The 22,526-nt window shown below is 48.4% G+C and overlaps 1 protein-coding gene across 1 annotated transcript in view; it reads right to left on the bottom strand.

Annotated features, from left to right (window-relative positions):
* entpd6 (ectonucleoside triphosphate diphosphohydrolase 6) overlaps positions 1 to 22,526 on the bottom strand; it is a 102,978-nt gene that overhangs the window by 35,283 nt on the left and 45,169 nt on the right. The window contains exon 7 of the mRNA XM_038804827.1: positions 17,804 to 17,892. Within this exon, the coding sequence (XP_038660755.1) occupies positions 17,804 to 17,892 (89 nt within the window). The remainder of the gene's footprint in view (positions 1 to 17,803; positions 17,893 to 22,526) is intronic.

A 22,526-nucleotide genomic window follows, 5' to 3' on the forward strand; every position in this document is an offset into this window, starting at 1 on the left:
CGGCCCCCTCTCCCATCAGGGAGCTCAGCATCTCCGCTACATATTTCGGGAGATCAGGCCCCTCCAGGCCTTCTGCTAGGCCCAGGATCCTCAAGTTCTTCCGCCTCATTCGAGTGTCCAGCTCCTCAAAGCGGCTCTGCCATTTCAGATGGAGTGCCTCGTGCACCTCCACCTTTCCCACGAGGACCGTGGCCTCCTCCTCCCTTGCAGTCATCTCCTGCTGCAGCTCTCTTATCGACGCCTCTTGGGTCGCCTGGGCCCCCATCAGCCTTGTGGTCGTCGCGTTCATAGACTCTAAGAGTTCCACTTTCAGCTCCGTAAAACACCGGAGGAGAGCGGCCTGCTGCTCCTCCGCCCATTTTCTCCAATCTTCTAGTGCGCCACCGGCCGCCATTTTGGTCCTCTTCCCCCGCTTTTTTCGGGGAGCTGCTGCCGCTTTTTTTGTCGCCCCACTCCGAGTACCGACCATAAAGTTGGTCTCACTCTCCTCAGGGAGCCTTCCCCCACCGGGATTCGTCTTTACAGTACCGTCGGGGCCCTCCAATCGGCCCTTAAACACCTTTGTCGCAGGAGCTGCCAAATGTGCGACTTAGCTGGTCATAGCCGCAACCGGAAGTCTGGTTAGGACATTTAACGAGGCAAGGGAGGGGGGGGGGCTTTGCCCCCGACTACGTCACGGGCGCTGATTTCCTTGATCCTTAAACGGGACAAGGACCCCTTGCAGTGTGGATCATATAGGCCGATCTCGTTGTTAAATGTGGATGCCAAGCTGTTGGCGAAGATCTTGGCCACAAGGATAGAGGACTGTGTGCCGGGGGTCATTCATGAGGACCAGACGGGGTTTGTGAAGGGAAGGCAGCTGAACACCAATATACATAGGCTTCTGAATGTTATAATGATGCCGGTGGTAGAAGGGGAAGCGGAGATAGTGGTAGCATTAGACGCGGAGAAGGCCTTTGATAGGGTTGAGTGGGGGTACTTGTGGGAGGTGCTGGAAAGGTTCGGGGAGGGGTTTGTCAGTTGGGTGAGGCTGTTATACGAGGCCCCGATGGCGAGCGTAGCCACGAATAGGAGGAGATCGGAGTACTTTCGGTTGTAACGGGGGACGAGACAGGGGTGTCCCCTGTCCCCCTTGCTCTTTGCGTTGGCAATTGAGCCCCTGGCCATGGCGTTGAGGGAGTCAAGGAATAGGAGTGGTCTGGTGCGGGGTGGGAAGGAGCACCGAGTGTCACTATACGCGGATGACTTGTTGCTATATGTGGCCGACCCAGTGGGGGGAATGCCGGAGGTGATGAAGATTCTTAGGGAATTTGGGGGCTGTTCAGGGTACAAGCTCAACCTGGGTAAGAGTGAGCTGTTCGTCGTGCACCCGGGGGATCAGGAGGAGGGGATTGGTAGGCTCCCACTGAAAAGGGCAGGGAGGAGCTTTAGGTACCTAGGAGCTGGGGTGCCCTACACAAACTTAACCTCACTAGGCTGGTGGAGCAAATGGAGGAGGAGTTTAAAAGATGGGACATGTTGCCGCTGTCGCTGGCGTGCAGTCAGTCAAGATGGCGGTGCTCCCGAGGTTTTTGTTCCTGTTCCAGTCCCTCCCCATCCTTATCCCGAAGGCCTTTTTTAGGAGGGTCAATAGGAGTATTACGGGATTTGTATGGGCGCATGGGACTCCGAGGGTGAGAAGGGTGTTTTTGGAGGGGGGCAGGGATAGGTGGGGGCTGGCGCTGCCCACCCTCTGTGGGTATTATTGGGCTGCCAATGCAGCGATGGTGCGTAAGTGGGTAATGGACGGGGAAGGGGCAGCATGGAAGAGGATAGAGATGGCGTCCTGTGTGGACACGAGCCTGGAGGCGCTGGTAACGGCGCCGTTGCCGCTCCCTCCAACGAGGTATACCACGAGCCCGGTGGTGGCGGCTACCCTCAAAATCTGTGGGCAATGGAGACGGCATAGGGGGGAGGTGGGGGGCTCGATGGAGTCCCCGATACGGGGGAACCACTGGTTTGTACCAGGGAGCATTGATGGCGGGTTTCTTGGCTGGCACAAGGTAGGTATTAGGAGGTTGAGGGACCTATTTGTGGATGGGAGTTTTGCATGCCTGGGTGAGTTAGAGGCCTCCAGCGAGGCCTCATCCACGGGGAACATTTTAGGTACATGCAGGTTAGGGCGTTTGCCAGGTGGCATGTGGAGGGGTTCCCTCTGCTGCCCCCATGTGGGGTACGTGACAGGGTGCACTCGGGGGTGTGGGTTGGAGGGGAGAGGATTTCGGACATGTACCACCGCATGCAGGAGGTGGATGAGGCCTCGCTGGAGGAGCTATAAGGGTAAATGGGAAGAGGAGCTGGGTGAGGAGATTGAGGGGACGTGGGCGGATGCCCTGGAAAGAGTGAATTCCTCCTCTTCCTGTGCGAGGCTTAGCCTCATACAGTTCAAGGTGCTACATAGGGCCCACATGACCGGGACGAGGATGAGGAGGTTTTTCGGGGGCGAAGACAGGTGTGCTAGGTGCTCGGGGAGCCCAGCGAACCATGCCCATATGTTTTGGACATGCCCAGCGCTGGGGGAATTTTGGAAGGGGGTAGCAAGGACAGTGTCGAGGGTGGTAGGATCCAGGGTCAAGCCAGGCTGGGGACTCGCAATTTTTGGGGTTGCAGTGGAGCCGGGAGTGCAGGAGGCGAAAGAGGCCGGTGTTCTGGCCTTTGTGTCCCTAGTAGCCCGGCGGAGGATTTTGCTTCAATGGAAGGATGCGAGGCCCCCAAGCGTGGAGGCCTGGATCAATGATATGGCGGGGTTTATCAAATTGGAGAGGGTGAAATTTACCCTGGGGGGGGGGGGTTTGGAGGTTATTGTGTTTATTCTCTTTTTTTTGTTGTTAATACTGTTTTCTTGTTGTTATTTTCTGTTTTTGATATTTTTTGAAAATCTCAATAAAAATTATTTCAAAAAAAATCAACAAAGTCTCCAGACTCCTGCCCTTACAAGGTGCCACCTCTACCCACTCCCCACACCGATCCCTCCCCCACTATCCACTTCCTAACCATCGATATGTTAGCCGCCCAGTAATAGTTGATAAAGTTCGGAAAGGCCAAGCCCCCTACCCTCGCCCCTGCTCAAGTAGGACCTTCTTCACCCGCGGGGCTTTCCCGGCCCAAATAAAACCCGAGATCGCTGCATTCATCTTCCTCAAAAACGCCTTAGGGATGAAAATTGGGAGACACTGAAAAACGAACAGCAATCTCGGGAGGACTGTCATTTGCACAGTCTGTACCCTCCCCGCTAATGACAGCGGGAGCACGTCCCATCTTCGGAAGTCCCCTTTCATCTGCCCTTATCAAGCTGCTCAAATTTAATTTGTGAAGTGACCCCCATCCCGTGCCACTTGAATTCCCTCCCACCACCTTGAATGGCATCTCCCTCATTCTCTTCTCCTGTCCCCTTGCCTGGATCGCAAAAACCTTGCTCTTGCCCATATTCAATTAATAACCTGAGAAATTCCTCCAGTAACCCCACAATTCCTGAAATCCCCCCGAAAGGGTTTTTTTGTATAAAGGAGCAAATCATCCGCATAGAGTGATACCCTGTGCTCTCCCCCCCCCCCCCCCCCCCCCCCCACCCCACTATCCCCCGCCAAATGTACGACATCCGCAGCACCATTGCCAACGACTCTATGGCCAGGACAAACAGTAGTGGGGAGAGTGGACAACCCTGTCTCGTGCCCAGTCACAGGCTTAAATATTCCAATCGCACCCAGTCCGTCCTTACATTTGCCACCGGTGCTTTACATAGTGTTATGGGCCAGGGCTCAGAAAACTCCAAAGTGTATCATGGAGTTCACCTGTCCCACAACTGTTCATAAATTTTGGTTATGAGGAGCATAAGGGCCTATCTTTCAGGTGTTATTCAACAGAGGCCTTAAGCACTTTTAATCAAAAACAACATTTATTCTATGAATTTGGTTAACATTTCTATAAATACACAGGAAGCATTTTTATCAACTACAAGCATAAATACCCCACACAGCTACAGTTCTCTGTATATATAACCCTTAATAACTTCCCTTTCAACTGTTTCAATTTGATAACATCCAATAAACCAGAACAACCCTTTTACCAAAACAGTAGGTTTGAATTATTTCCAGAAAACGGGTATCACTTTTACATTATCAAGTGATCTGGACACCTTTTAACATGCAGAGAGAAAAAAGAAACCTTCTTTTTCTGAATCCAGCTTCCAACTGTGTAAACCGAAAGTAAAACCCAGAGCCACAGCCCAGCTCCACCCACACAATTACATCACTGAAGCCATATGATAATACAAAACATTTCTTAAAGGGACACTTCCATGACAACAGCAACCAGACCCAATCCACAAATCCCTGCCAAAACACAAACCGTCCCAGGACCTCCCTCAGATATTTCCACTCCACCCGATTCAATGCCTTTTCTGCATCCGTGGCCCGCACCATCTCGACCTCGCACACCTCCGCATGCATCATTTAAAATTTTTATTTATTTATTTTTTTAGAGTACCCAATTATTTATTTTCCCCAATTAAGGGGCAATTTAGCATGGCCAATCCACCTACTCTGCACATCTTTGGGTTGCGGGGGTGATACCCACACAGACACGGAGAATGTGCAAACTCCACACGGACAGTGACTCGGGCCGGGATTCGAACCAGAGTCCTCAGTGCTGTAGTCCCAGTGCTAGCCACTGCACCACTGTGCTGCGCAGGCATCATTATTACGTTAGGGAGCTGTCTGATATTGGACGCCAGGTGTCGTCCCTTAACAAATCCCTTCTGGTCCTCCCCTATTACCCCCGGAACACAGTCCTCTATCCGTGTGGCCAAGATCTTTGCCAGCAATTTTGCATCCATATTTAGCAGGGAGGTTGGCATATACGACCCACAGCTTTCCGGATCTTTATCCCGTTTCAAGGTAAGGGAAATCGAAGCCTGCGATAACGTTGGGGGAGCACTCCCAACTCCTTTGGCTCATTGAAAGCCTTTACCAAAAGCGACCCCAACAGTCCCGAAAACTTCTTATCGAACTTCACCAGGTATCCGAGCGGTCCCGGGGCTTTGCCCGATTGCACCGACCCCAACCCCGCTATAACCTCCCCGAGCCCAATTTGGGCACCCAGATCCTCGACCAACTCCTCATCTATCCTCGGGAACTCCAGCCCACCCCCAAAAATAGTTTCATTCCCTACTCCTCAGCTGGGGGGTTCCGATTTATCCAATTTGTTGTAAAACTCCCGAAACACATCCCAAAATTCACACCTGCCAGGTCCAGTATCACCTTCCCCCATGTCCCTCACTTTCCCTATCTCTCTCACCGCCTCCTGTTTCCTCAGCTGATGTGCCAGAATCCTACCAGCTTTCTCCCCATACAGTAGTCCCCCGTTATACCGCGCTCCGCAATACTGCGGTTCGCGATATACGGCGGGGGGGCTTATGGACCCCAACTGTCAGCTTCCCTCTCCGGATCAAAGTGAGCCGGCCGCTGAAATTGACACTGCCGGCTGATTGTAGGGAGATTCAGTGAGAGAGGAGCAGCGTTCCTGGTACGTTTCTGTGGGTTTCCTAATATGAACTAAGGAAACTAGGTGGTGGGTTATGCAGATTCTATTCATATAGTTTCAAGGACCAGGAGAAATTGATGCTGTCAGTTTATTATAGCAATCAAACCTGCAGCCGCTGCTGCATATTGGCTCTGCAACTTTTTTTTTGGACCGGAAGCATTGGATAAAACCTTCGATCAGAGTTCTGATAAGAACTTACTTTAGTTGACTGCAGAATTATTACATTATGCTACCATAAGTTAAATATAAGTTAAAGTAAGAAAGTAGCACTTCTAAATTTATTTAAAAATCTATGCATGCACTTCCCATTGTGAGTCTAAGGGGGTCTGATCTCTCCCCCCGCCCCCCGTAGACTCACAATGGGAAGCGCATGCATAGATTTTTAAATAAATTTAGAAGTGCTACTTTCTTACTTTAACTTATATTTAACTTATGGTAGCATAATGTAATAATTCTGCAGTCAACTAAAGTAAGTTCTTATCAGAACTCTGATCGAAGGTTTTATCCAATGCTTCAGGTCCAAAAAAAAAGTTGCAGAGCCAAAAAACCCCCATCGTGGATATCCGCGGATCGGATGCAACGCGGGTGGCTGTCTTGGACCCCAACACCCGCGTTATAACGGGGGACTACTGTATTCATAAACCGTCCCCCTTACCCTCCTCAGCTGTCTCACCGCCTTACAGTTACATTGTATATCTTGTGTTGCCCTATTATGTATTTTCTTTCATTCCCTTTTCTTCCCATGTACTTAATCAGCTGTTGAGCTGCTCGCAGAAAAATACTTTTCACTGTACCTTGGTACACGTGACAATAAACACATCCAATCCAATCACCTGTGGACAGGAGCCCAAATTCTAGCTGCAGGCTCTGACGCTCTTTCAAAAGCTCGTCATCCAGAGTCTCCGCATATCTCCTGTCCACCTGCAAAATGTTGCTTACCAGTCTGTCTAACTCCGCTAGCTCTGCCTTCTCCTTATGGGCCTGAATTGAGATGAATTCTCCCTTGATAACCGCCTTCAATGCCTCCCAGACCAACCCCGCCGACACCTCACCCGTATCATTACTTTTTTTTGATAAACAATTTTAATGAGGTATTTTTTGGCATTGTAGACAGTAAAATTACAGAACAAAAGAACAAAATAAACTAAGTACACCGTGCAATTGCCCCAACCTGTCCTACCCAGATCTGCCTAATTGACCCCCTATATTACATTCCCCTAACCCTCACCCCGCGCACCCCCCCCCCCCCCGCCCCCGCCCCCCCCCCCCCCCCCCCCCCCCCCGCCCACCTGCTGATGATTAATTCTCCGCAAAGAAGTCAATGAAAGGTTGCCACCTCTGGGCGAACCCTAACAACAAAGCTCTCAAGGCGAACTTGATTTTCTCCAAGCATAGCAAACGCGCCATGTTTGACAGCCAGGCTTCCGACTTCGGGGGTTTTGACTCCCTCCAAGCTAGAAGTATCTGTCTCTGGGTTACCAGAGAAGCAAAGGCCAAAACGTCGGCCTCTTTCTCCCCCCAGACTTCCAGGGCCTCAAACCCCAAAAATCGCCACCTCCGGACCCATTGCCACCCGAGACATGACGTCCTCGAACCCCTGCCAGTATCTCCTAAGTTTTGGACATGCCCAAACATGTGGACGTGGTCTGCCGGTCCTCTCAGACACTTTACACACCTGTCCTCCACACCGAAGAATCTGCTCATCCGGAACACTGTCATGTGGGCCCGGTGGACGACCTTAAACTGTATCAGGCTTAGCTTGGCACATGTTGCAGTCCCATTAACCATGCTCAGCGCGTCCGCCCACAGGCCCTCCCCAATCTCCCCTCCCAACTCCTCCTCCCATTTATACCTCAGTTCCTCAGTCTGCGTCTCCTCCACCCCCATGAGCTCCTTGTAAATATCCGAGACACTGCCCTCCTCCACCCATCCTCTAGACACTACCCTATCCTGGGTCCCCCTTAGTGTCAAGAGTGGAAAAGACGGCACCTGCCTGCGCAAAAAGTCCCACACCTGAATATACCGGAATTCATTCCCCCTCATCAACCCAAACTTGTCCTCCAGCGCCCTCAAGCCAGGGAAGCTCCCTTCCAAGAACAAATCTCACATCCACTCAATCCCGCCCTCTGCCATACCTGATACCCGTCCAACCTCCACGGAGCAAACCGATGGTTGTCACATATTGGGGACCAGACTGATGCTTCCGTTGCTCCCACATGCCTCCTCCACTGTCCCCAGATCCGAAGGGCCGCCACCACTACAGGACTGGTGGAGAAGCGTGCCGGCGGTAACGGCAGAGGTGCCTCCAGACTGGTGGGGTGCCCCTACATGAGGCTGCCTTCATCCGCTCCCAAGTCAACCCCCCCCAAAACACACACCAACCACTTACTTAGCCGCCCAATAGTAGTTGCTGAAATTCGGCAGTGCAGGCTGCCCCCCCCCCCCCCCCCCCCCCCCCGGTTCCGCTCGAGCATCACCCTCCTCACTCGCGGGGACTTGCCCGCCCATACAAAACCCAAAATGATCTTGCTTATCCACTTAAAAAAGGAACGTGGAATGAAAATGGGGAGACACTGGAACACGAATAAGAAGCTCGGAAGGACCATCATTTTAACTGTCTGAACTCACCCAGCTAACGGCAGCGGGAGAGCATCCCACCTCCGGAACTCCCCTTGCATTTGATCTACCAGCCAGGACAGGTTCAGCTTGTATAGTCGACCCCATTCCCTCACCACTTGTATTCCCAGGTACCTGAAACTGTCCTCAACTTGCCGGAATGGCAGCTCCCACAGCTGGTCCCCTTGGCCCCTCTCTTGGATTACGAAAATTTCACTTTTTGTCATATTCAATTTATACCCCGAAAACCGGCCAAATTACCCCAGGGTCACCATGATTCTGTCCATCCCCGACATCGGGTCTGAAACGTACAAAAGCAGGTCATCTGCATACAATTAAACCCTATGCTCCAACCACCCAACCCCCCCCCCCCCCCCCCCCAAAACCAGCCCCTTCCAACCCCCTGAAGCCCTCCGAGCAATTGCCAGCGGCTCTATAGCTAGCGCAAACAGCAGTGGGGAGAGGGGGCACCCCTGTCTCGTCCCACGGTACAGTCTGAAATAATCAGAAGTCGTCCTGTTTGTCCTCACACTCGCCTCCGGGGCCTGATACAACAGCCTGACCCAATCAATGAAACCCACCCTAAACGCAAACTGTCCCAGCACCTCCCATAAGTAGTCCCACACTACCCGGTCAAATGACTTCACCGCGTCCACAGCGACCACTACCTCCACCTCCTTTCCCTCCGGAGGCATCATGATCACATTCAGCAATCTTCTTATATTCGCCCCCAGTTGCCTACCTTAAACGAACCCTGTTTGGTCCTCCCTAATAACACTCGGCACACAATCCTCAATCCTAGTGGCCAAAAGCTTTGCCAGCAGTTTGGCATCCACATTAAGGAGGGAGATCGGCCTATAAGACCCACACAACTCCGGGTTGTTATCCCGTTTTAAAATCAAAGAGATGGTAGCTTGCGACATCGTCTGGGGAAGCACCCCTCTGTCCCTTGCCTCATTAAAAATCTTGACTAGCAGCGGCCCCAATATCCCGGAGAACATTTTATAAAATTCTACCGGGTACCCATCCGGCCCCGGGTCCTTACCTGACTGTATGGCCTTCAAGCCCTCTAAAATCTCCTTAACTCTGATCGGGGCACCCAGCCCTTCTACTAGCTCCCTGCCCACTTTTAGAAATGTCAGGCCGTCTAAGAAGCGTCTCATCCCCTCAGGCCCCGCGGGGGGCTCCGAGCTATAAAGTTTGCAATAAAAGCCCTTGAAAGCTCTGTTCACACCCACCGCATCCCCTACCAAGTTACCGCCTCCATCCACCACTTTACCTTTTGCCCTAGCCGCCTCCCTCTTTCGGAGCTGCTGAGCCAGCATCCTGCTGGCTTTCTCTCCATGCTCATGTATCGCACCCCTCTCCTTTCTGAGCTGCTCTACTGCCTTGCCCGTGGACACCACCCCAAACTCCGCCTGCAGCCTCTTCCATTCCAGATCGAGGGGAAACAACAAGCCAAACATGGGGCTCCGGAGCAAGTTCCTTATCAGGGAGCACAAAGAAGATGTAACGGCCAACATAAAAGCTGCGGTCAAGGTGGTGGTCGCGGAGGCCCTGATCGCCATATAGGCGGCCCTGAACATGGTAGAGAAACAACTGGAGGCCCAGAGTAACACTGGCAAAGAACTGGAAAGAGCCTAAATGGCCAAAATGACATGATCGTCGCCCTGGAGACAGAGATAGCGAGGTTGGTGGCAATGCCGGGAAGCCTAAAGAGGAAGATAGAAGACCAGAAGAACTAGTCACTGCGTCAAAACCTAAGGATAGTGGGCTTGCTGGAAGAAACCGAAGACAGGAACCCCACAGACTCAGTGGCCCAGATGCTGGAAACCTGGTGGGAAGGGACAGCTTCCCAAACTGCCAGAAATAGACAGAGCTCACCGGTCGCTGCGGCCGAAACCCAAGGCCGGAGAGCTGCAATCGTAAAGGTGCACCGGTACGAGGACCGGGAAAGAACCCTGTGCTGGGCCAGGCAAACAAAGACCTGCAACTGGGAAGGACACCAGATCAGGATTTATCAGGACATTGGGGCAGACAGAGTTCAGCAGAGCAAAGGCATCCCTATACACAAATAATGTGAAATTTGGGATGCTGTACCCGGCCAAACTATGTGTCACATTCCACGGCAGGAAGCATTACTTCACCACCCCTGTGGACACCGACAAATTCATCCAAGAGAACGGGCTGGGAAGACAGCAACAAAGGCAGCAGTGAAAAGATCACCAGGAGAGATTAAAGAACCAAGAGACAATTTGCGCGGGACAGTACCACCGCGCTCTGAACCTGGGAGACAAAATGCAGAAAGGAAGGGGCGAGGACAGTGAAGCACAGGAGAAGCTGAGAAGGAGGAGAGGGGGAAGATATGTAACAGGTGAAGGATAGGTGGAGGGAGGATTTTTACGGGTGAGGGTTTTTTTGGGTGGTTGTTGGAAATGGGAGGAGATAAGTTCGAAATGGGAGGCGGAATTTGGTAGAGGGCGATGGGGGGTGGTTCCTGGAGTGAAATTATGCACCTGATAAATTCAACATTGTCCTGGGTCATGATGAGCCCTATAGAGTTTAAGATGGTGCACAGGGCCCATATGACTTGTGCTCATAAAAGTGGGTTCTTTCCTGAGGTTGAGGAGAAATGCGAAAGGTGCCGGAGGTGGCCTGTGAATCGCGTTTGTGTGTTCTGGGCATGCTCGAAGTTGTGGGGATTCTGGGCATCGATTTTTGAGACCCTGTCAGAAATTGAGAGTGAAGATGACACCATGCCCTTGGGTGCTGGTGTTTGATGTTTTGGACCTGCTGGAGCTGCTAGAGAAGGGGGCTGATATCATGGATTTTGCTTCTCTGATGGCCCAGCGGTGAATATTACTGGGTTGGAGGTCGCTCACGCCACCAAAGGTATTGGTGTGGTTGGGTGATTTGGTGGAATTTTTACAATTTGAGGGTAGAAAGAGGGGTTCTACATAAGATGGAGGCTCTTTCTGTCTCTAGTTGAGGATCTGTTTGTCGCCAGCGGATGGGGGGTCATTTGGGAAGGGGATGTTGTGGTAGTGTAGGAGAGAAAAAGAGGAAAATGACAAACTGTTTGAAACCCGATCGTATTTGATTGTTAGTTGTTTGTATTACTGATTATGTTTGGAATAAAATATATATATATATATATTTTAAAATGGGTGAGCTACCAACAAATATCGGCTCCATTATAAGGCCTACTACCTTCACCTTGAACATCACCCTCCTAATTAGCTTCTATCTTCCCTTTATAAGCTCAGCTAAAATTCTGCCATATCAAGTAACATTTCTGTTAAATCAGGGACTTCTGGTCGTGGCATGTAGGAGGAAGTCAAACGTTGGATAGTTCCTGCTCCAGGCTGGATTTTTTAGAATTTAATGTCCGGTCCCAAGGTAAATTTTTTGTTAAATAAGTACAGGAAGACACAAGGAAGGATATCCAAAGCCCAAAGGAAAGCTGCTGTGAAGAAAGGGGTGAGTTAAGGTTCACTGTCGAGTGGAAGGGTCTGCTCGGCAACTGGAAGGAAATCAGAGGCTGGGTCGCTGAGTGGGACCGAGGTGATGCCTTTGGAACTTGAATAACAGTTCGCAAAGCACATGGAGGTAATGAGGAAGGAGATGATGGCAGGATTGAAGGTGCTGGTGGAAGAGGCGATTGCCCCGGTGAAGGCAGCTGTGTCGAGGACATCAGCCGAGTTGTGGGAGCAGGAGGAGAAACTGAAGGGAGTGGAGGAGGCCTGGTCACATCACAGCAATCAGCTCGCCTAGGTGGGGGAGGAGCTGCAGTGTGGTGGAGGCCAACAAGGGTCTGTGAGCCACGGTAGAGGACCTGGAAAACAGATCTAGGCGGCAAAATCTGAGAATCGTGGGTCTGGCCAAAGGGGTGGAGGGCCCGAGACCGACAGAGTATTTTGCGGAGCTTGTTGAGAAGGGAGAAAATCCCTCCCGGTATGAACTGGATCGGGCTCATAGGCTGTGGCGGTTTAAACCAAAGGTGAATGAGCTACCAAGAGCAGTGATTATTTGTTTCCGTATGCACCGCATGAAGGAGAAGGTACTGAGTTGGCCGAACCAGAAGCAGGAGGTGCAGTAGGCTGGAGTTGGTATTTGTATATACCAGAACTTTACTGTTGAGTTTGCAAGGAGGCCGAGTGAAGATGACATTGTATAATAGCGGTGTGCGGTTCAGCATAGTGTATCCAGCTAAGTTGAGGATGACACACAACTCCAAAGGCTTTTATTTCGAGATGATGAAAGCGGCGGAGGCATTTGTGAAGGCAGAAGGACTGGGCAGAAGTGAGAAATGTGACTGAGGATTGGTCTTGGACAGAGGATTTGGGGGGGGGGGGGGGGGGGTGAAGGTGTGTATGTAGCTCTATTTTTAAAAAATCATATATCGTTATGTGTGCTGAATGAGTTGAAGTTACCTATTTGGAAAGGTAATGATGGCTCTTTGGGGTTTGAGGGTTTACACTGGAGTTGTGTGTTGAAGGGGATTTCTTTGTTTTTCCTGGGACCGGGTTTTTGGGGGCTGGGGGGGGGATTGGAGGAGAGTGAAGCCTGGGCAGGGGCCCCCACACTGGATAGCTCGGGGGGGGGGGGGGGGGGGGGGGGGAGAGACCTACAGTTTAGGGAGTTACGTGGAATGTGAGGTTTGTTGGAGGGAGGTTTTCAGGATCATCTTGGGAGTAGTGCTCATGAACTAGGAACCAGAGCCTCGAGAACCATTGTCGGGGGGTTGGACTGGCGTGGGAGCAGTCAGGTGCGAGGGCAGATGTTAGCCTTTGCCTCACTGATTGCCCAGAGGCGGGTCCTCGTGGGGTGGAGGTCACCTTCTCTATCCTGGGACATGGCTTGGTGGGAGTGGGGGGACCTACTTGAATTTCTTTGAACCTCAGGAAGGTGAAGTCTCAGCTGAAGGAGATGAAGGGAGGGCGTCAACAATTATGGGGGCTGTTTATTATGCACTTCGGAGAATTGAACATTGGAGGGGGGGGGGGGAGATCAGTTTTTGGTTACACTGTTTATGGATTTATTGTTAATTTGGGTCTTTTTTTTAACCTGGAATATACGGGTGGATGTTTTGGTCTGTATATTAAGTGGTGTGCGGTTTGTGTGTGGGGGATTGTTACTGTATTTGTTATTGTTTGTTTTTTCTTTGGTTGTTTATTGATGAAAATGTTGAAAATTAGGAGAATAAAAAGATTTATAAATAAAAACATTCCTGTAAACCAAGAATTGGAAAGGGAGGAACTCAAGAACATTTAAATCACCAATGAAGTTGTACTTAGCAAGCTGTTGGAGCTGCAGGCTGACAAGTCTCCGGGTCCTGATGGAATCATCCTTGGGTCTTAAAAGAAGTGGTTCGTGAAATAGTTGATGTGTTGGTTTAGATCAATAGAGAATTAATTACATTCAGGGTCGGTAGCATTAGAATGGAAAATAACTATTGTAACTCAAGGAACAAAAAACAGTACACCACAGGAACAGGTCCTTCAGCCCACCAAGTCTGCAGCGATTATGTTGCCTGTCTGAACTAAACCCTTGTGCACTTCCGGGGTCAGTATCTCTCTATTCACATCCTATTCATGTATTACGTATTTGTCTAGATACCTCTTAAAAATTGCTGTTGTACCTGCTTCCACCGCCTCACCTGGCAGCGAGTTCTAGGCACTCACCATCATTTGTGTCAAAAACTTGCTTCGTACATCTCTAAATTTTGCCCCTCGCACCTGAAACATACGTCCCCTAGTAATTGACGTTTCTACCCTGGGAAAAAGCTTCTGACTATCCACTCTGTCCATGCCACTCATAACTTTGTAAACTTATATCAGGTCGCCCCTCAACCTAGGTCGTTCCTGCGAAAACAGTTTAATTTAATTTTTTTCTAGCTTAAGAAACCCTGTCATGTCACTGACCCAAACCCCCGACTTTGGAGGCTCCGAGTCCCTCCATCCCAGCAAAACCCGTCTCCGGCCACCAGGGAGGCAAAGGGACTTGCCAATTTTTATACTTAATGCCCAAACCGTGAAGGCCATATGCCTTCTTGACTACCTTAATAACAATATAATAATCTTTATTAGTGTCACAAGTAGGCTTACATTACACTGCAATGGCGTTACTGTGAAAAACAGAGGGAAAATTCGGAACTTCCAATTCACCTAACGAGCACGCCTTTCGGGATTTATGGGAGGAAACCAGAGCACCCGGAGGAAACCCACGCAGACACGGGGAGAACATACAGACTCTGCACAGACAGTGACCCAAGCCGGGAATCAAACCCAGGCCCTGGCGCTGTGAAACAACAGTGCTAAGCACTGTGCTACCATGCAGCCCTTATCCACTGTGTTGTCACGTACAGTGATCTGTGGACCTGTATGCCTTTTATTCAAAAAGGGAGGGAGGCAGAAAGCAGGAAAATACAGGCTAGTTAACTTAACATCGGTCACAGGAAAAATGATAGAAGCTTTTGATACCATTAGACTCCTGGGGCCTCGCCTTTTTTACAGTTTGTATAAATGATTTGGATGAAGGAATCGAAGCTATGGTTGCAAAATGACACAAAGGTGGGTTGTTATTCGCGTATCTTTAGACACATGTACGTTTTTGTTTGCGCAGTAGTGTGCGAAGTGGTGAAATGACCTCTGGGCTGATGATCAGCCCTTTGAACCGTGCTGAACACTCCTTCCATGGCCAACAAGTCCTGACGTTGGACTCAAAACCAGGGGCTGGTTTAGCTCACTCAGCTAAATCGCTGGCTTTGAAAGCAGACCAAGCAGGCCAGAAGCACGGTTCGATTCCCGTACCAGCCTCCCCGGACAGGCGCCGGAATGTGGCGACTAGGGGCTTTTCACAGTAACTTCATTGAAGCCTACTCGTGACAATAAGCGATTTTCATTTCATTTCATTTCAAAACCCTGAACTCTGGTCCAGCAATAGAAGCGTTAACACTGTGCCACAAGGCCCCTTGATACAAAGATAGGTAGAAAAATGAGCTGTGAAGAGAACATAAGGAGGTTACAAAAGGATATTGTAGCCACCTGGGTTGGCCACTTCCCGACTTTAAAATGGAGATTCGCTAAGAACATAGGGAAAAATGGACAGGTACAGGGAAGCAAGCAGAACGCCAAGCTTCCTGTATATTAGGCTCGCAGAAAAGCAGACAGCACTGAAACAGACGACCACCTGCATATTGATGAGCGATCCCCGGAAACAATAGCAACAGTTAAGATAGTCGAGGCAAAGTCAGACTCCTCGGCGCCAGCAGGAGCCAACACAAAAGAAGCCAACGGACATTTAGGAACCGCCCAGCGATCAGGGAACAGCTCCAGTATTGGAGAAATCAATTCAAATGATCAGAACTTAGTCCAATCAATTGGAACCAGGTACAGGGTCCACCCACAAGGGCACAAAACCCCTAGGACCTATAAAATAGAGTCCCCAAGTTCAGTTCGTCCTTCTTGGCAGGGTCTCCCAGCAGCTCGAAACAACCCTTGACAGAGACCTGCTTAGCAGCTACACCAACAAGTAAGTGTCCAGTCAACGCACGCTACGAGATAGGCGCTCCTAACCCTTAGTCCATACCAGCTGGAAGCCTGCAGTCTCAGGGTCAAACGAGAGGCCATTGTTCCCTGACCCAGTGGGTTCCTTTTCCAAAGCTAAGTATTGGCCTTTAGTGGTAGAAATAGTCTAGTTCTGTAGTATTTTATGCATGAGTAGCAATTGACTGTGTATATAATAAATGTGTTTTGATTTGAACCTTACTAACTGGTGTATTGAGTTATTGATCAGCACTTGAACTTGAACCTGGTGGTGGTATCATAAAGATACCTGGCAACTCCAGAGCAAGGCTATAAAACAGAGCAAGTAAGTGTAAAGCACACTTAACAAAACTAGCAACAATATAGATGGACTAGGTGAGTGGGAAAAGATCTTGCAAATTGCGAATAACATGGGAAATGTGAAATTGTCAATTTTGGCAAGTTGAACGAAAAACAGTTCATTATCTAAATGGTGAGAGATTGCAGAGCTCAGATATGCAGAGGAAACTGGGATGTCCTAGTGCATGAATCACTAAAAAACCCCCCAGAAAATGCAGGAAAAACTCAGCAGGAATGGCAGCATCTGTGGAGAGAAACAGCGTTAACATTGTGAGTCCATATTACTCTATTTCCAACATCCACAGTATTATAAGTTCATAAGATATGGGCAGTTCGGTGGCGCAGTGGTTACCACTGCTGACTCTCGGCACCAAAGGATCCGGGTTCAATCCCGGCTCTGGTCATTGTGCAAACTCCACATGGACATTCTCCCAGTGTCTACGTGGGTCTCACCCCCACAACCCACAGATGTGCAGGGTAAGTGAAATGGCCACGCTAAATTGGCCCAAATTGGAAAAAATATTTTAAAATATAGGAGCAGAATGAGGCCATTTGGCCTGCTCTGCCATTCGATCATGGCTGATCTCATCCTGGCCTTAACTCTGCCGTCCTGCCTGTTCTCCATATCCAACAAGAATACATAATAGAATGTTATTGCTTATTAGGAAGGGAGTTGAATACAAATGTAGGGAGACTATGCTTCAGTTATACATAGCATTGGTGAGGTCACATCTGGAGTACTGTGTACAGTATTGGTCTCCTTATTTAAGGAAGGCTGTAAACGCATTGGAAGCAGTTCAGGAGTTTACTAGATTAATACCAGGAATGGGCAGGTTGTTTTATGAGGAAACAGGCTGGGCTTCTATCCACTGGAGCTTTGAAGAGGCAGTTTGATTAAAACATAAGATTCTCAGGGATCTTGACAGGGTGGATGTGGAGAAGATGGTGCCTCTTGAGAATTTGGAGCTGGGATCATCCATTTAAAACAGATGAGAAAAATTGTTTCCTCCAGAGTGTCATGAGTGTTTAGAATTCTCTTTCTGAAAAGACAGTGGCAGAGTCTTTGAATATCTTTAAGGCAGAGCCGGATACGATTCTTGATAAGCAAGGAGATGAAAGGTTATCAGGGGTAGTCATAAATGTGGAGTACAGGGTGGCATGGTGAGACAGTGGTTAGCACTGCTGCCTATGGCACTGAGGACCCGGGTTCAATGTCCATGTGGAGTTTGCACATTCTCCCCATGTCTGTGGGGGTTTCACCCCCACAACTCAAAGATTTGCAAGTTAGGTGGATTGGCCAGGCTAAATTTCCCCCCCCAAAAAATTGGGGAAAAATAATTGGATTATTTCAATTTAAAAAAAATAACTTTGGAGTAGAGGTTAAAATTAGATCAACGATGATCTTATTGAATGGCAGAAACGACTCGAGGAGCCTATTCTTGCTCCTAATTTATATGTTTGTGTATGTCCACATCCTATCTAGCACCAAGTTCCATTCACCTATAGTGATGCAGCAATGTTGCAATTTTTAAATTCTCAGCCTGGTTATCAAATGCCTCCAAGGACTTGCCTGTCCCTCATTTCTGTAACCTTATAGAACTTAGGTCCTTGCACTCCTTCAATTCTGGCCTCTTGCTCCAACATTAGTGGCTACGATTTTGGCTGTGTTGGGCCTACACTTTGGAAGGGGTGGTGGAAGAAGAGAGAGATGATAAACTTACCTCACTGTGAGGCAAAAATGTGACCTGGGTAGAACCTCCTCCAAGATCAAGTATTCCAGCAGTATTGTGCTTTGACCCTTGTAGGCTATCTGTAAGGAATAAGTTACAATGAACACTGAAAATTCATCATATGGAGGAAGGTATTGAAACAACAACACCGTGGGTGAAGCTACATCACATGGACTACAACGATTCAAGAAGGAAGCACACCACCACCTTCTCAAGGGAAATAAATGCTGGTCTAGCCGGTGATGCCCACATCCCATGAGCAAGTAAAATAAATAAATGCACTATTTGATAAACTGCCTTTCAATATAAAAATGAATTGTGAAATTATGTAAAGACTAGCCAGTTGCCATGGGTATCTTTCTCAGGTAATTTGGAGGCTGAATTAGTCATATGTGCAACCGTTAACCAGGCCTAGCCCTCTGAAAGCAGTCCATTATGTACTTCCTCGCGAGGTTGGGGGGGTGCAGGGTTGTCTTTGGATCAGAGAGAGATTGAATTATAATTGTTGGGCATTTCTCTGCTCAATAAAATACAAATTCCTGCAGAAAACAAAGAGGAGGCACTCTCCTTTCTGCAAACAACAAGTCTGTTAAACTCACTGGCGGCTACTCTGAGCCCAAAAAATAATAGGCAACTAGAAGGGCTTGAGGTTCATAAGGAGAAGGTGTTTAGCAATTCTGGAAAGAGTGAAAATAGATAAGTCCCCTGGGCCGGATGGGATTTATCCTAGGATTCTGTGGGAAGCTAGGGAGGAGATTGCTGAGCCTTTGGCTTTGATCTTTATGTCATCATTGTCTACAGGAATAGTGCGACTGGAGGATAGCAAATGTTGTCCCCTTGTTCAAGAAGGGGTGTAGAGACAACCCCGGTAACTATAGACCAGTGAGCCTTACTTCTGTTGTGGGCAAAGTCTTGGGAAGGTTTATAAGAGATAGGATGTATAATCATCTGGAAAGGAATAATTTGATTAGAGATAGTCAACACGGTTTTGTGAAGGGTAGGTCGTGCCTCACAAACCTTGAGTTCTTTGAGAAGGTGACCAAACAGGTGGATGAGGGTAAAGCAGTTGATGTGGTGTATATGGATTTCAGTAAAGCGTTTGATAAGGTTCCCCACGGGATGGGCCGAATGGCCTCCTTCTGCACTGTAAATTCTATGATAATCTAGGACAAAGGTTCGACACAACATCGTGGGCCGAAGGGCCTGTTCTGTACTGTATTTTCTCTGTTCTATGTAGGCTATTGCAGAAAATACGGAGGCATGGGATTCAGGGTGATTTAGCAGTTTGGATCAGAAATTGGCTAGCTGGAAGAAGATAAAGGGTGGTGGTTGATGGGAAATGTTCAGACTGGAGTCCAGTTACTAGTGGTGTACCACAAGGATCTGTTTTGGGGCCACTACTGTTTGTGCTTTTTATAAATGACCTGGAGTAGGGCGTAGAAGGATGGGTGAGTAAATTTGCAGGTGACACTAAAGTCGGTGGAGTTGTGGACAGTGCGGAACGGTGTTACAAGTTACAGAGGGTAGATAAGCTGCAGAGCTGGGCTGAAAGGTGGCAAATGGAGTTTAATGCAGAAAAGTGTGAGGTGATTCATTTTGGAAGGAATAACAGGAAGACAGAGTACTGGGCTAATGGTAAGATTCTTGGTAGTGTGGATGAGCAGAGAGATCTCGGTGTCCATGTACATAGATCCCTGAAAGTTGCCACCCAGGTTGAGAGGGTTGTTAAGAAGGCGTACAGTGTGTTAGCTTTTATTGGTAGAGGAATTGCGTTTCGGAGCCATGAGGTCATATTGCAGCTGTACAAAACCCTGGTGCGGCCGCATTTGGAGTATTGCGTGCAATTCTGGTCGCCGCATTATAGGAAGGATGTGGAAGCATTGGAAAGGGTGCAGAGGAGATTTACCAGAATGTTGCCTGGTATGGAGGGAAGATCTTATGAGGGAAGGCTGAGGCACCTGAGGCTGTTTTCGTTAGAGAGAAGAAGGTTAAGAGGTGACTTAATTGAGGCATACAAGATGATCAGAGGATTAGATATCTAATCTGAGCCTTTTTCCTCAGATGGTGATGTCTAGCACGAGGGGACGTAGCTTTAAATTGAGGGGAGATAGGTATAGGACAGATGTCAGAGGTAGGTTCTTTACTCAGAGTAGTAAGGGCGTGGAATGCCCTTCCTGCAACAGTAGTGGACTCGCCAACACTAAGGGCATTCAAATGGTCATTGGATAGACATATGGATGATAAGGGAATAGTGTAGATGGGCTTTAGAGTGGTTTCACAGGTTGGCGCAACATCAAGGGCCAAAGGGCCTGTACTGCGCTGTAATGTTCTATGTTCTAACCGCACAATTTAATTCATTGGAACATACAGATGAGAAGTATTCATGCAGGCACGAAAAAGGCAGAATGGGTCCATGGAGAGTCACATTCAGGTGGAAAGGAAAAGTTTGTGGTAATCTTGATGTGACCTCCATCTCAGGGAACTGGCTGTCTAAAACAGCATGCATGATACCAGACAGTGAAGAGACCATCAGGATAAGGATGGGTGGGCAGAGGGGGATTAGGAGACACTCACTGGACCAATAATTTATCAGAGAGAGGGAGAGGTTCAAAAATGTGGAAGATAGAAACTGGAAAAATTATGAAAATCATTCTATTAAATATGCAATGGTGGGAAATTGGAAGTGAGTGGAAAGAAATTGTGCCATGCAGAGGTGGTGTGACTGGAATGGTGTTGCCCAAATAAAGAGCGCATGATATACAGAGCACATTTAATACATTATAAATAGAAAACAAGTAGGTCTCTTAACATAAGAACATAAGAACTAGGAGCAGGAGTAGGCAACTGGCCCCTCGAGCCTGCTCCGCCATTCAATGAGATCATGGCTGATCTTTTGTGGACTCAGCTCCACTTTCCGGCCCGAACACCATAACCCTTAATCCCTTTATTCCTCAAAAAACTATCTATCTTTACCTTAAAAACATGTAATGAAGGAGCCTCAACTGCTTCACTGGGCAAGGAATTCCATAGATTCACAACCCTTTGGGTGAAGAACTTCCTCCTACACTCAGTCCTAAATCTACTTCCCCTTATTTTGAGGCTATGTCCCCTAGTTCTGCTTTCACCCGCCAGTGGAAACAACCTGCCCGCATCTATCCTATCTATTCCCTTCATAATTTTAAATGTTTCTATAAGATCCCCCCTCATCCTTCTAAATTCCAACGAGTACAGTCCCAGTCTACTCAACCTCTCCTTATAATCCAACCCCTTCAGCTCTGGGATTAACCTAGTGAATCTCCTCTGCACACCCTCCAGTGCCAGTACGTCCTTTCTCAAGTAAGGGGACCAAAACTGAACACAATACTCCAGGTGTGGCCTCACCAACACCTTACACAATTGCAACATAACCTCCCTAGTCTTAAACTCCATCCCTCTAGCAATGAAGGACAAAATTCCATTTGCCTTCTTAATCACCTGTTGCACCTGTAAACCAACTTTCTGTGACTCATGCACGAGCAGACCCAGGTCTCTCTGCACAGCGGCATGCTTTAATATTTTATCGTTTAAATAATAATCCCGTTTGCTGTTATTCCTACCAAAATGGATAACCTCACATTTGTCAACATTGTATTCCATCTGCCAGACCCTAGCCCATTCACTTAACCTATCCAAATCCCTCTGCAGACATCCAGTATCCTCTGCACTTTTCGCTTTACCACTCATCTTAGTGTCATCTGCAAACTTGGACACATTGCCCTTGGTCCCCAACTCCAAATCATCTATGTAAATTGTGAACAATTGTGGGCCCAACACGGATCCCTGAGGGACACCACTAGCTACTGATTGCCAACCAGAGAAACACCCATTAATCCCCACTCTTTGCTTTCTATTAATTAACCAATCCTCTATCCATGCTACTAATTTACCCTTAATGCCATGCATCTTTATCTTATGCAGCAACCTTTTGTGTGGCACCTTATCAAAGGCTTTCTGGAAATCCAGATATACCACATCCATCGGCTCCCCGTTATCTACTGCACTGGTAATGTCCTCAAAAAATTCCACTAAATTAGTTAGGCATGACCTGCCCTTTATGAACCCATGCTGCGTCTGCCCAATGGGACAATTTCTATCCAGATGCCTCGCTATTTCTTCCTTGATGATAGATTCCAGCATCTTCCCTACTACCGAAGTTAAGCTCACTGGCCTATAATTTCCTGCTTTCTGCCTACCTCCTTTTTTAAACAGTGGCGTCACGTTTGCTAATTTCCAATCCACCGGGACCACCCCAGAGTCTAGTGAATTTCGGTAAATTATCACTAGTGCATCTGCAATTTCCCTAGCCATCTCTTTTAGCACTCTGGGATGTATTCCATCAGGGCCAGGAGACGTGTATACCTTTAGCCCCATTAGCTTGCCCATCACTACCTCCTTAGTGATAACAATCCTCTCAAGGTCCTCACCTGTCATAGCCTCATTTCTATCAGTCGCTGGCATGTTATTTGTGTCTTCCACTGTGAAGACCGACCCAAAAAACCTGTTCAGTTCCTCAGCCATTTCCTCATTTCCCATTATTAAAACTCCCTTCTCATCCTCTAAAGGACCAATATTTACCTTAGCCACTCTTTTTTGTTTTATATATTTGTAAAAACTTTTACTGTCTGTTTTTATATTCTGAGCAAGTTTACTCTCATACTCTATCTTACTCTTCTTT

Source organism: Scyliorhinus canicula, chromosome 1, assembly GCF_902713615.1.
Source record: "Scyliorhinus canicula chromosome 1, sScyCan1.1, whole genome shotgun sequence".
Classification (NCBI taxonomy): domain Eukaryota; kingdom Metazoa; phylum Chordata; class Chondrichthyes; order Carcharhiniformes; family Scyliorhinidae; genus Scyliorhinus; species Scyliorhinus canicula.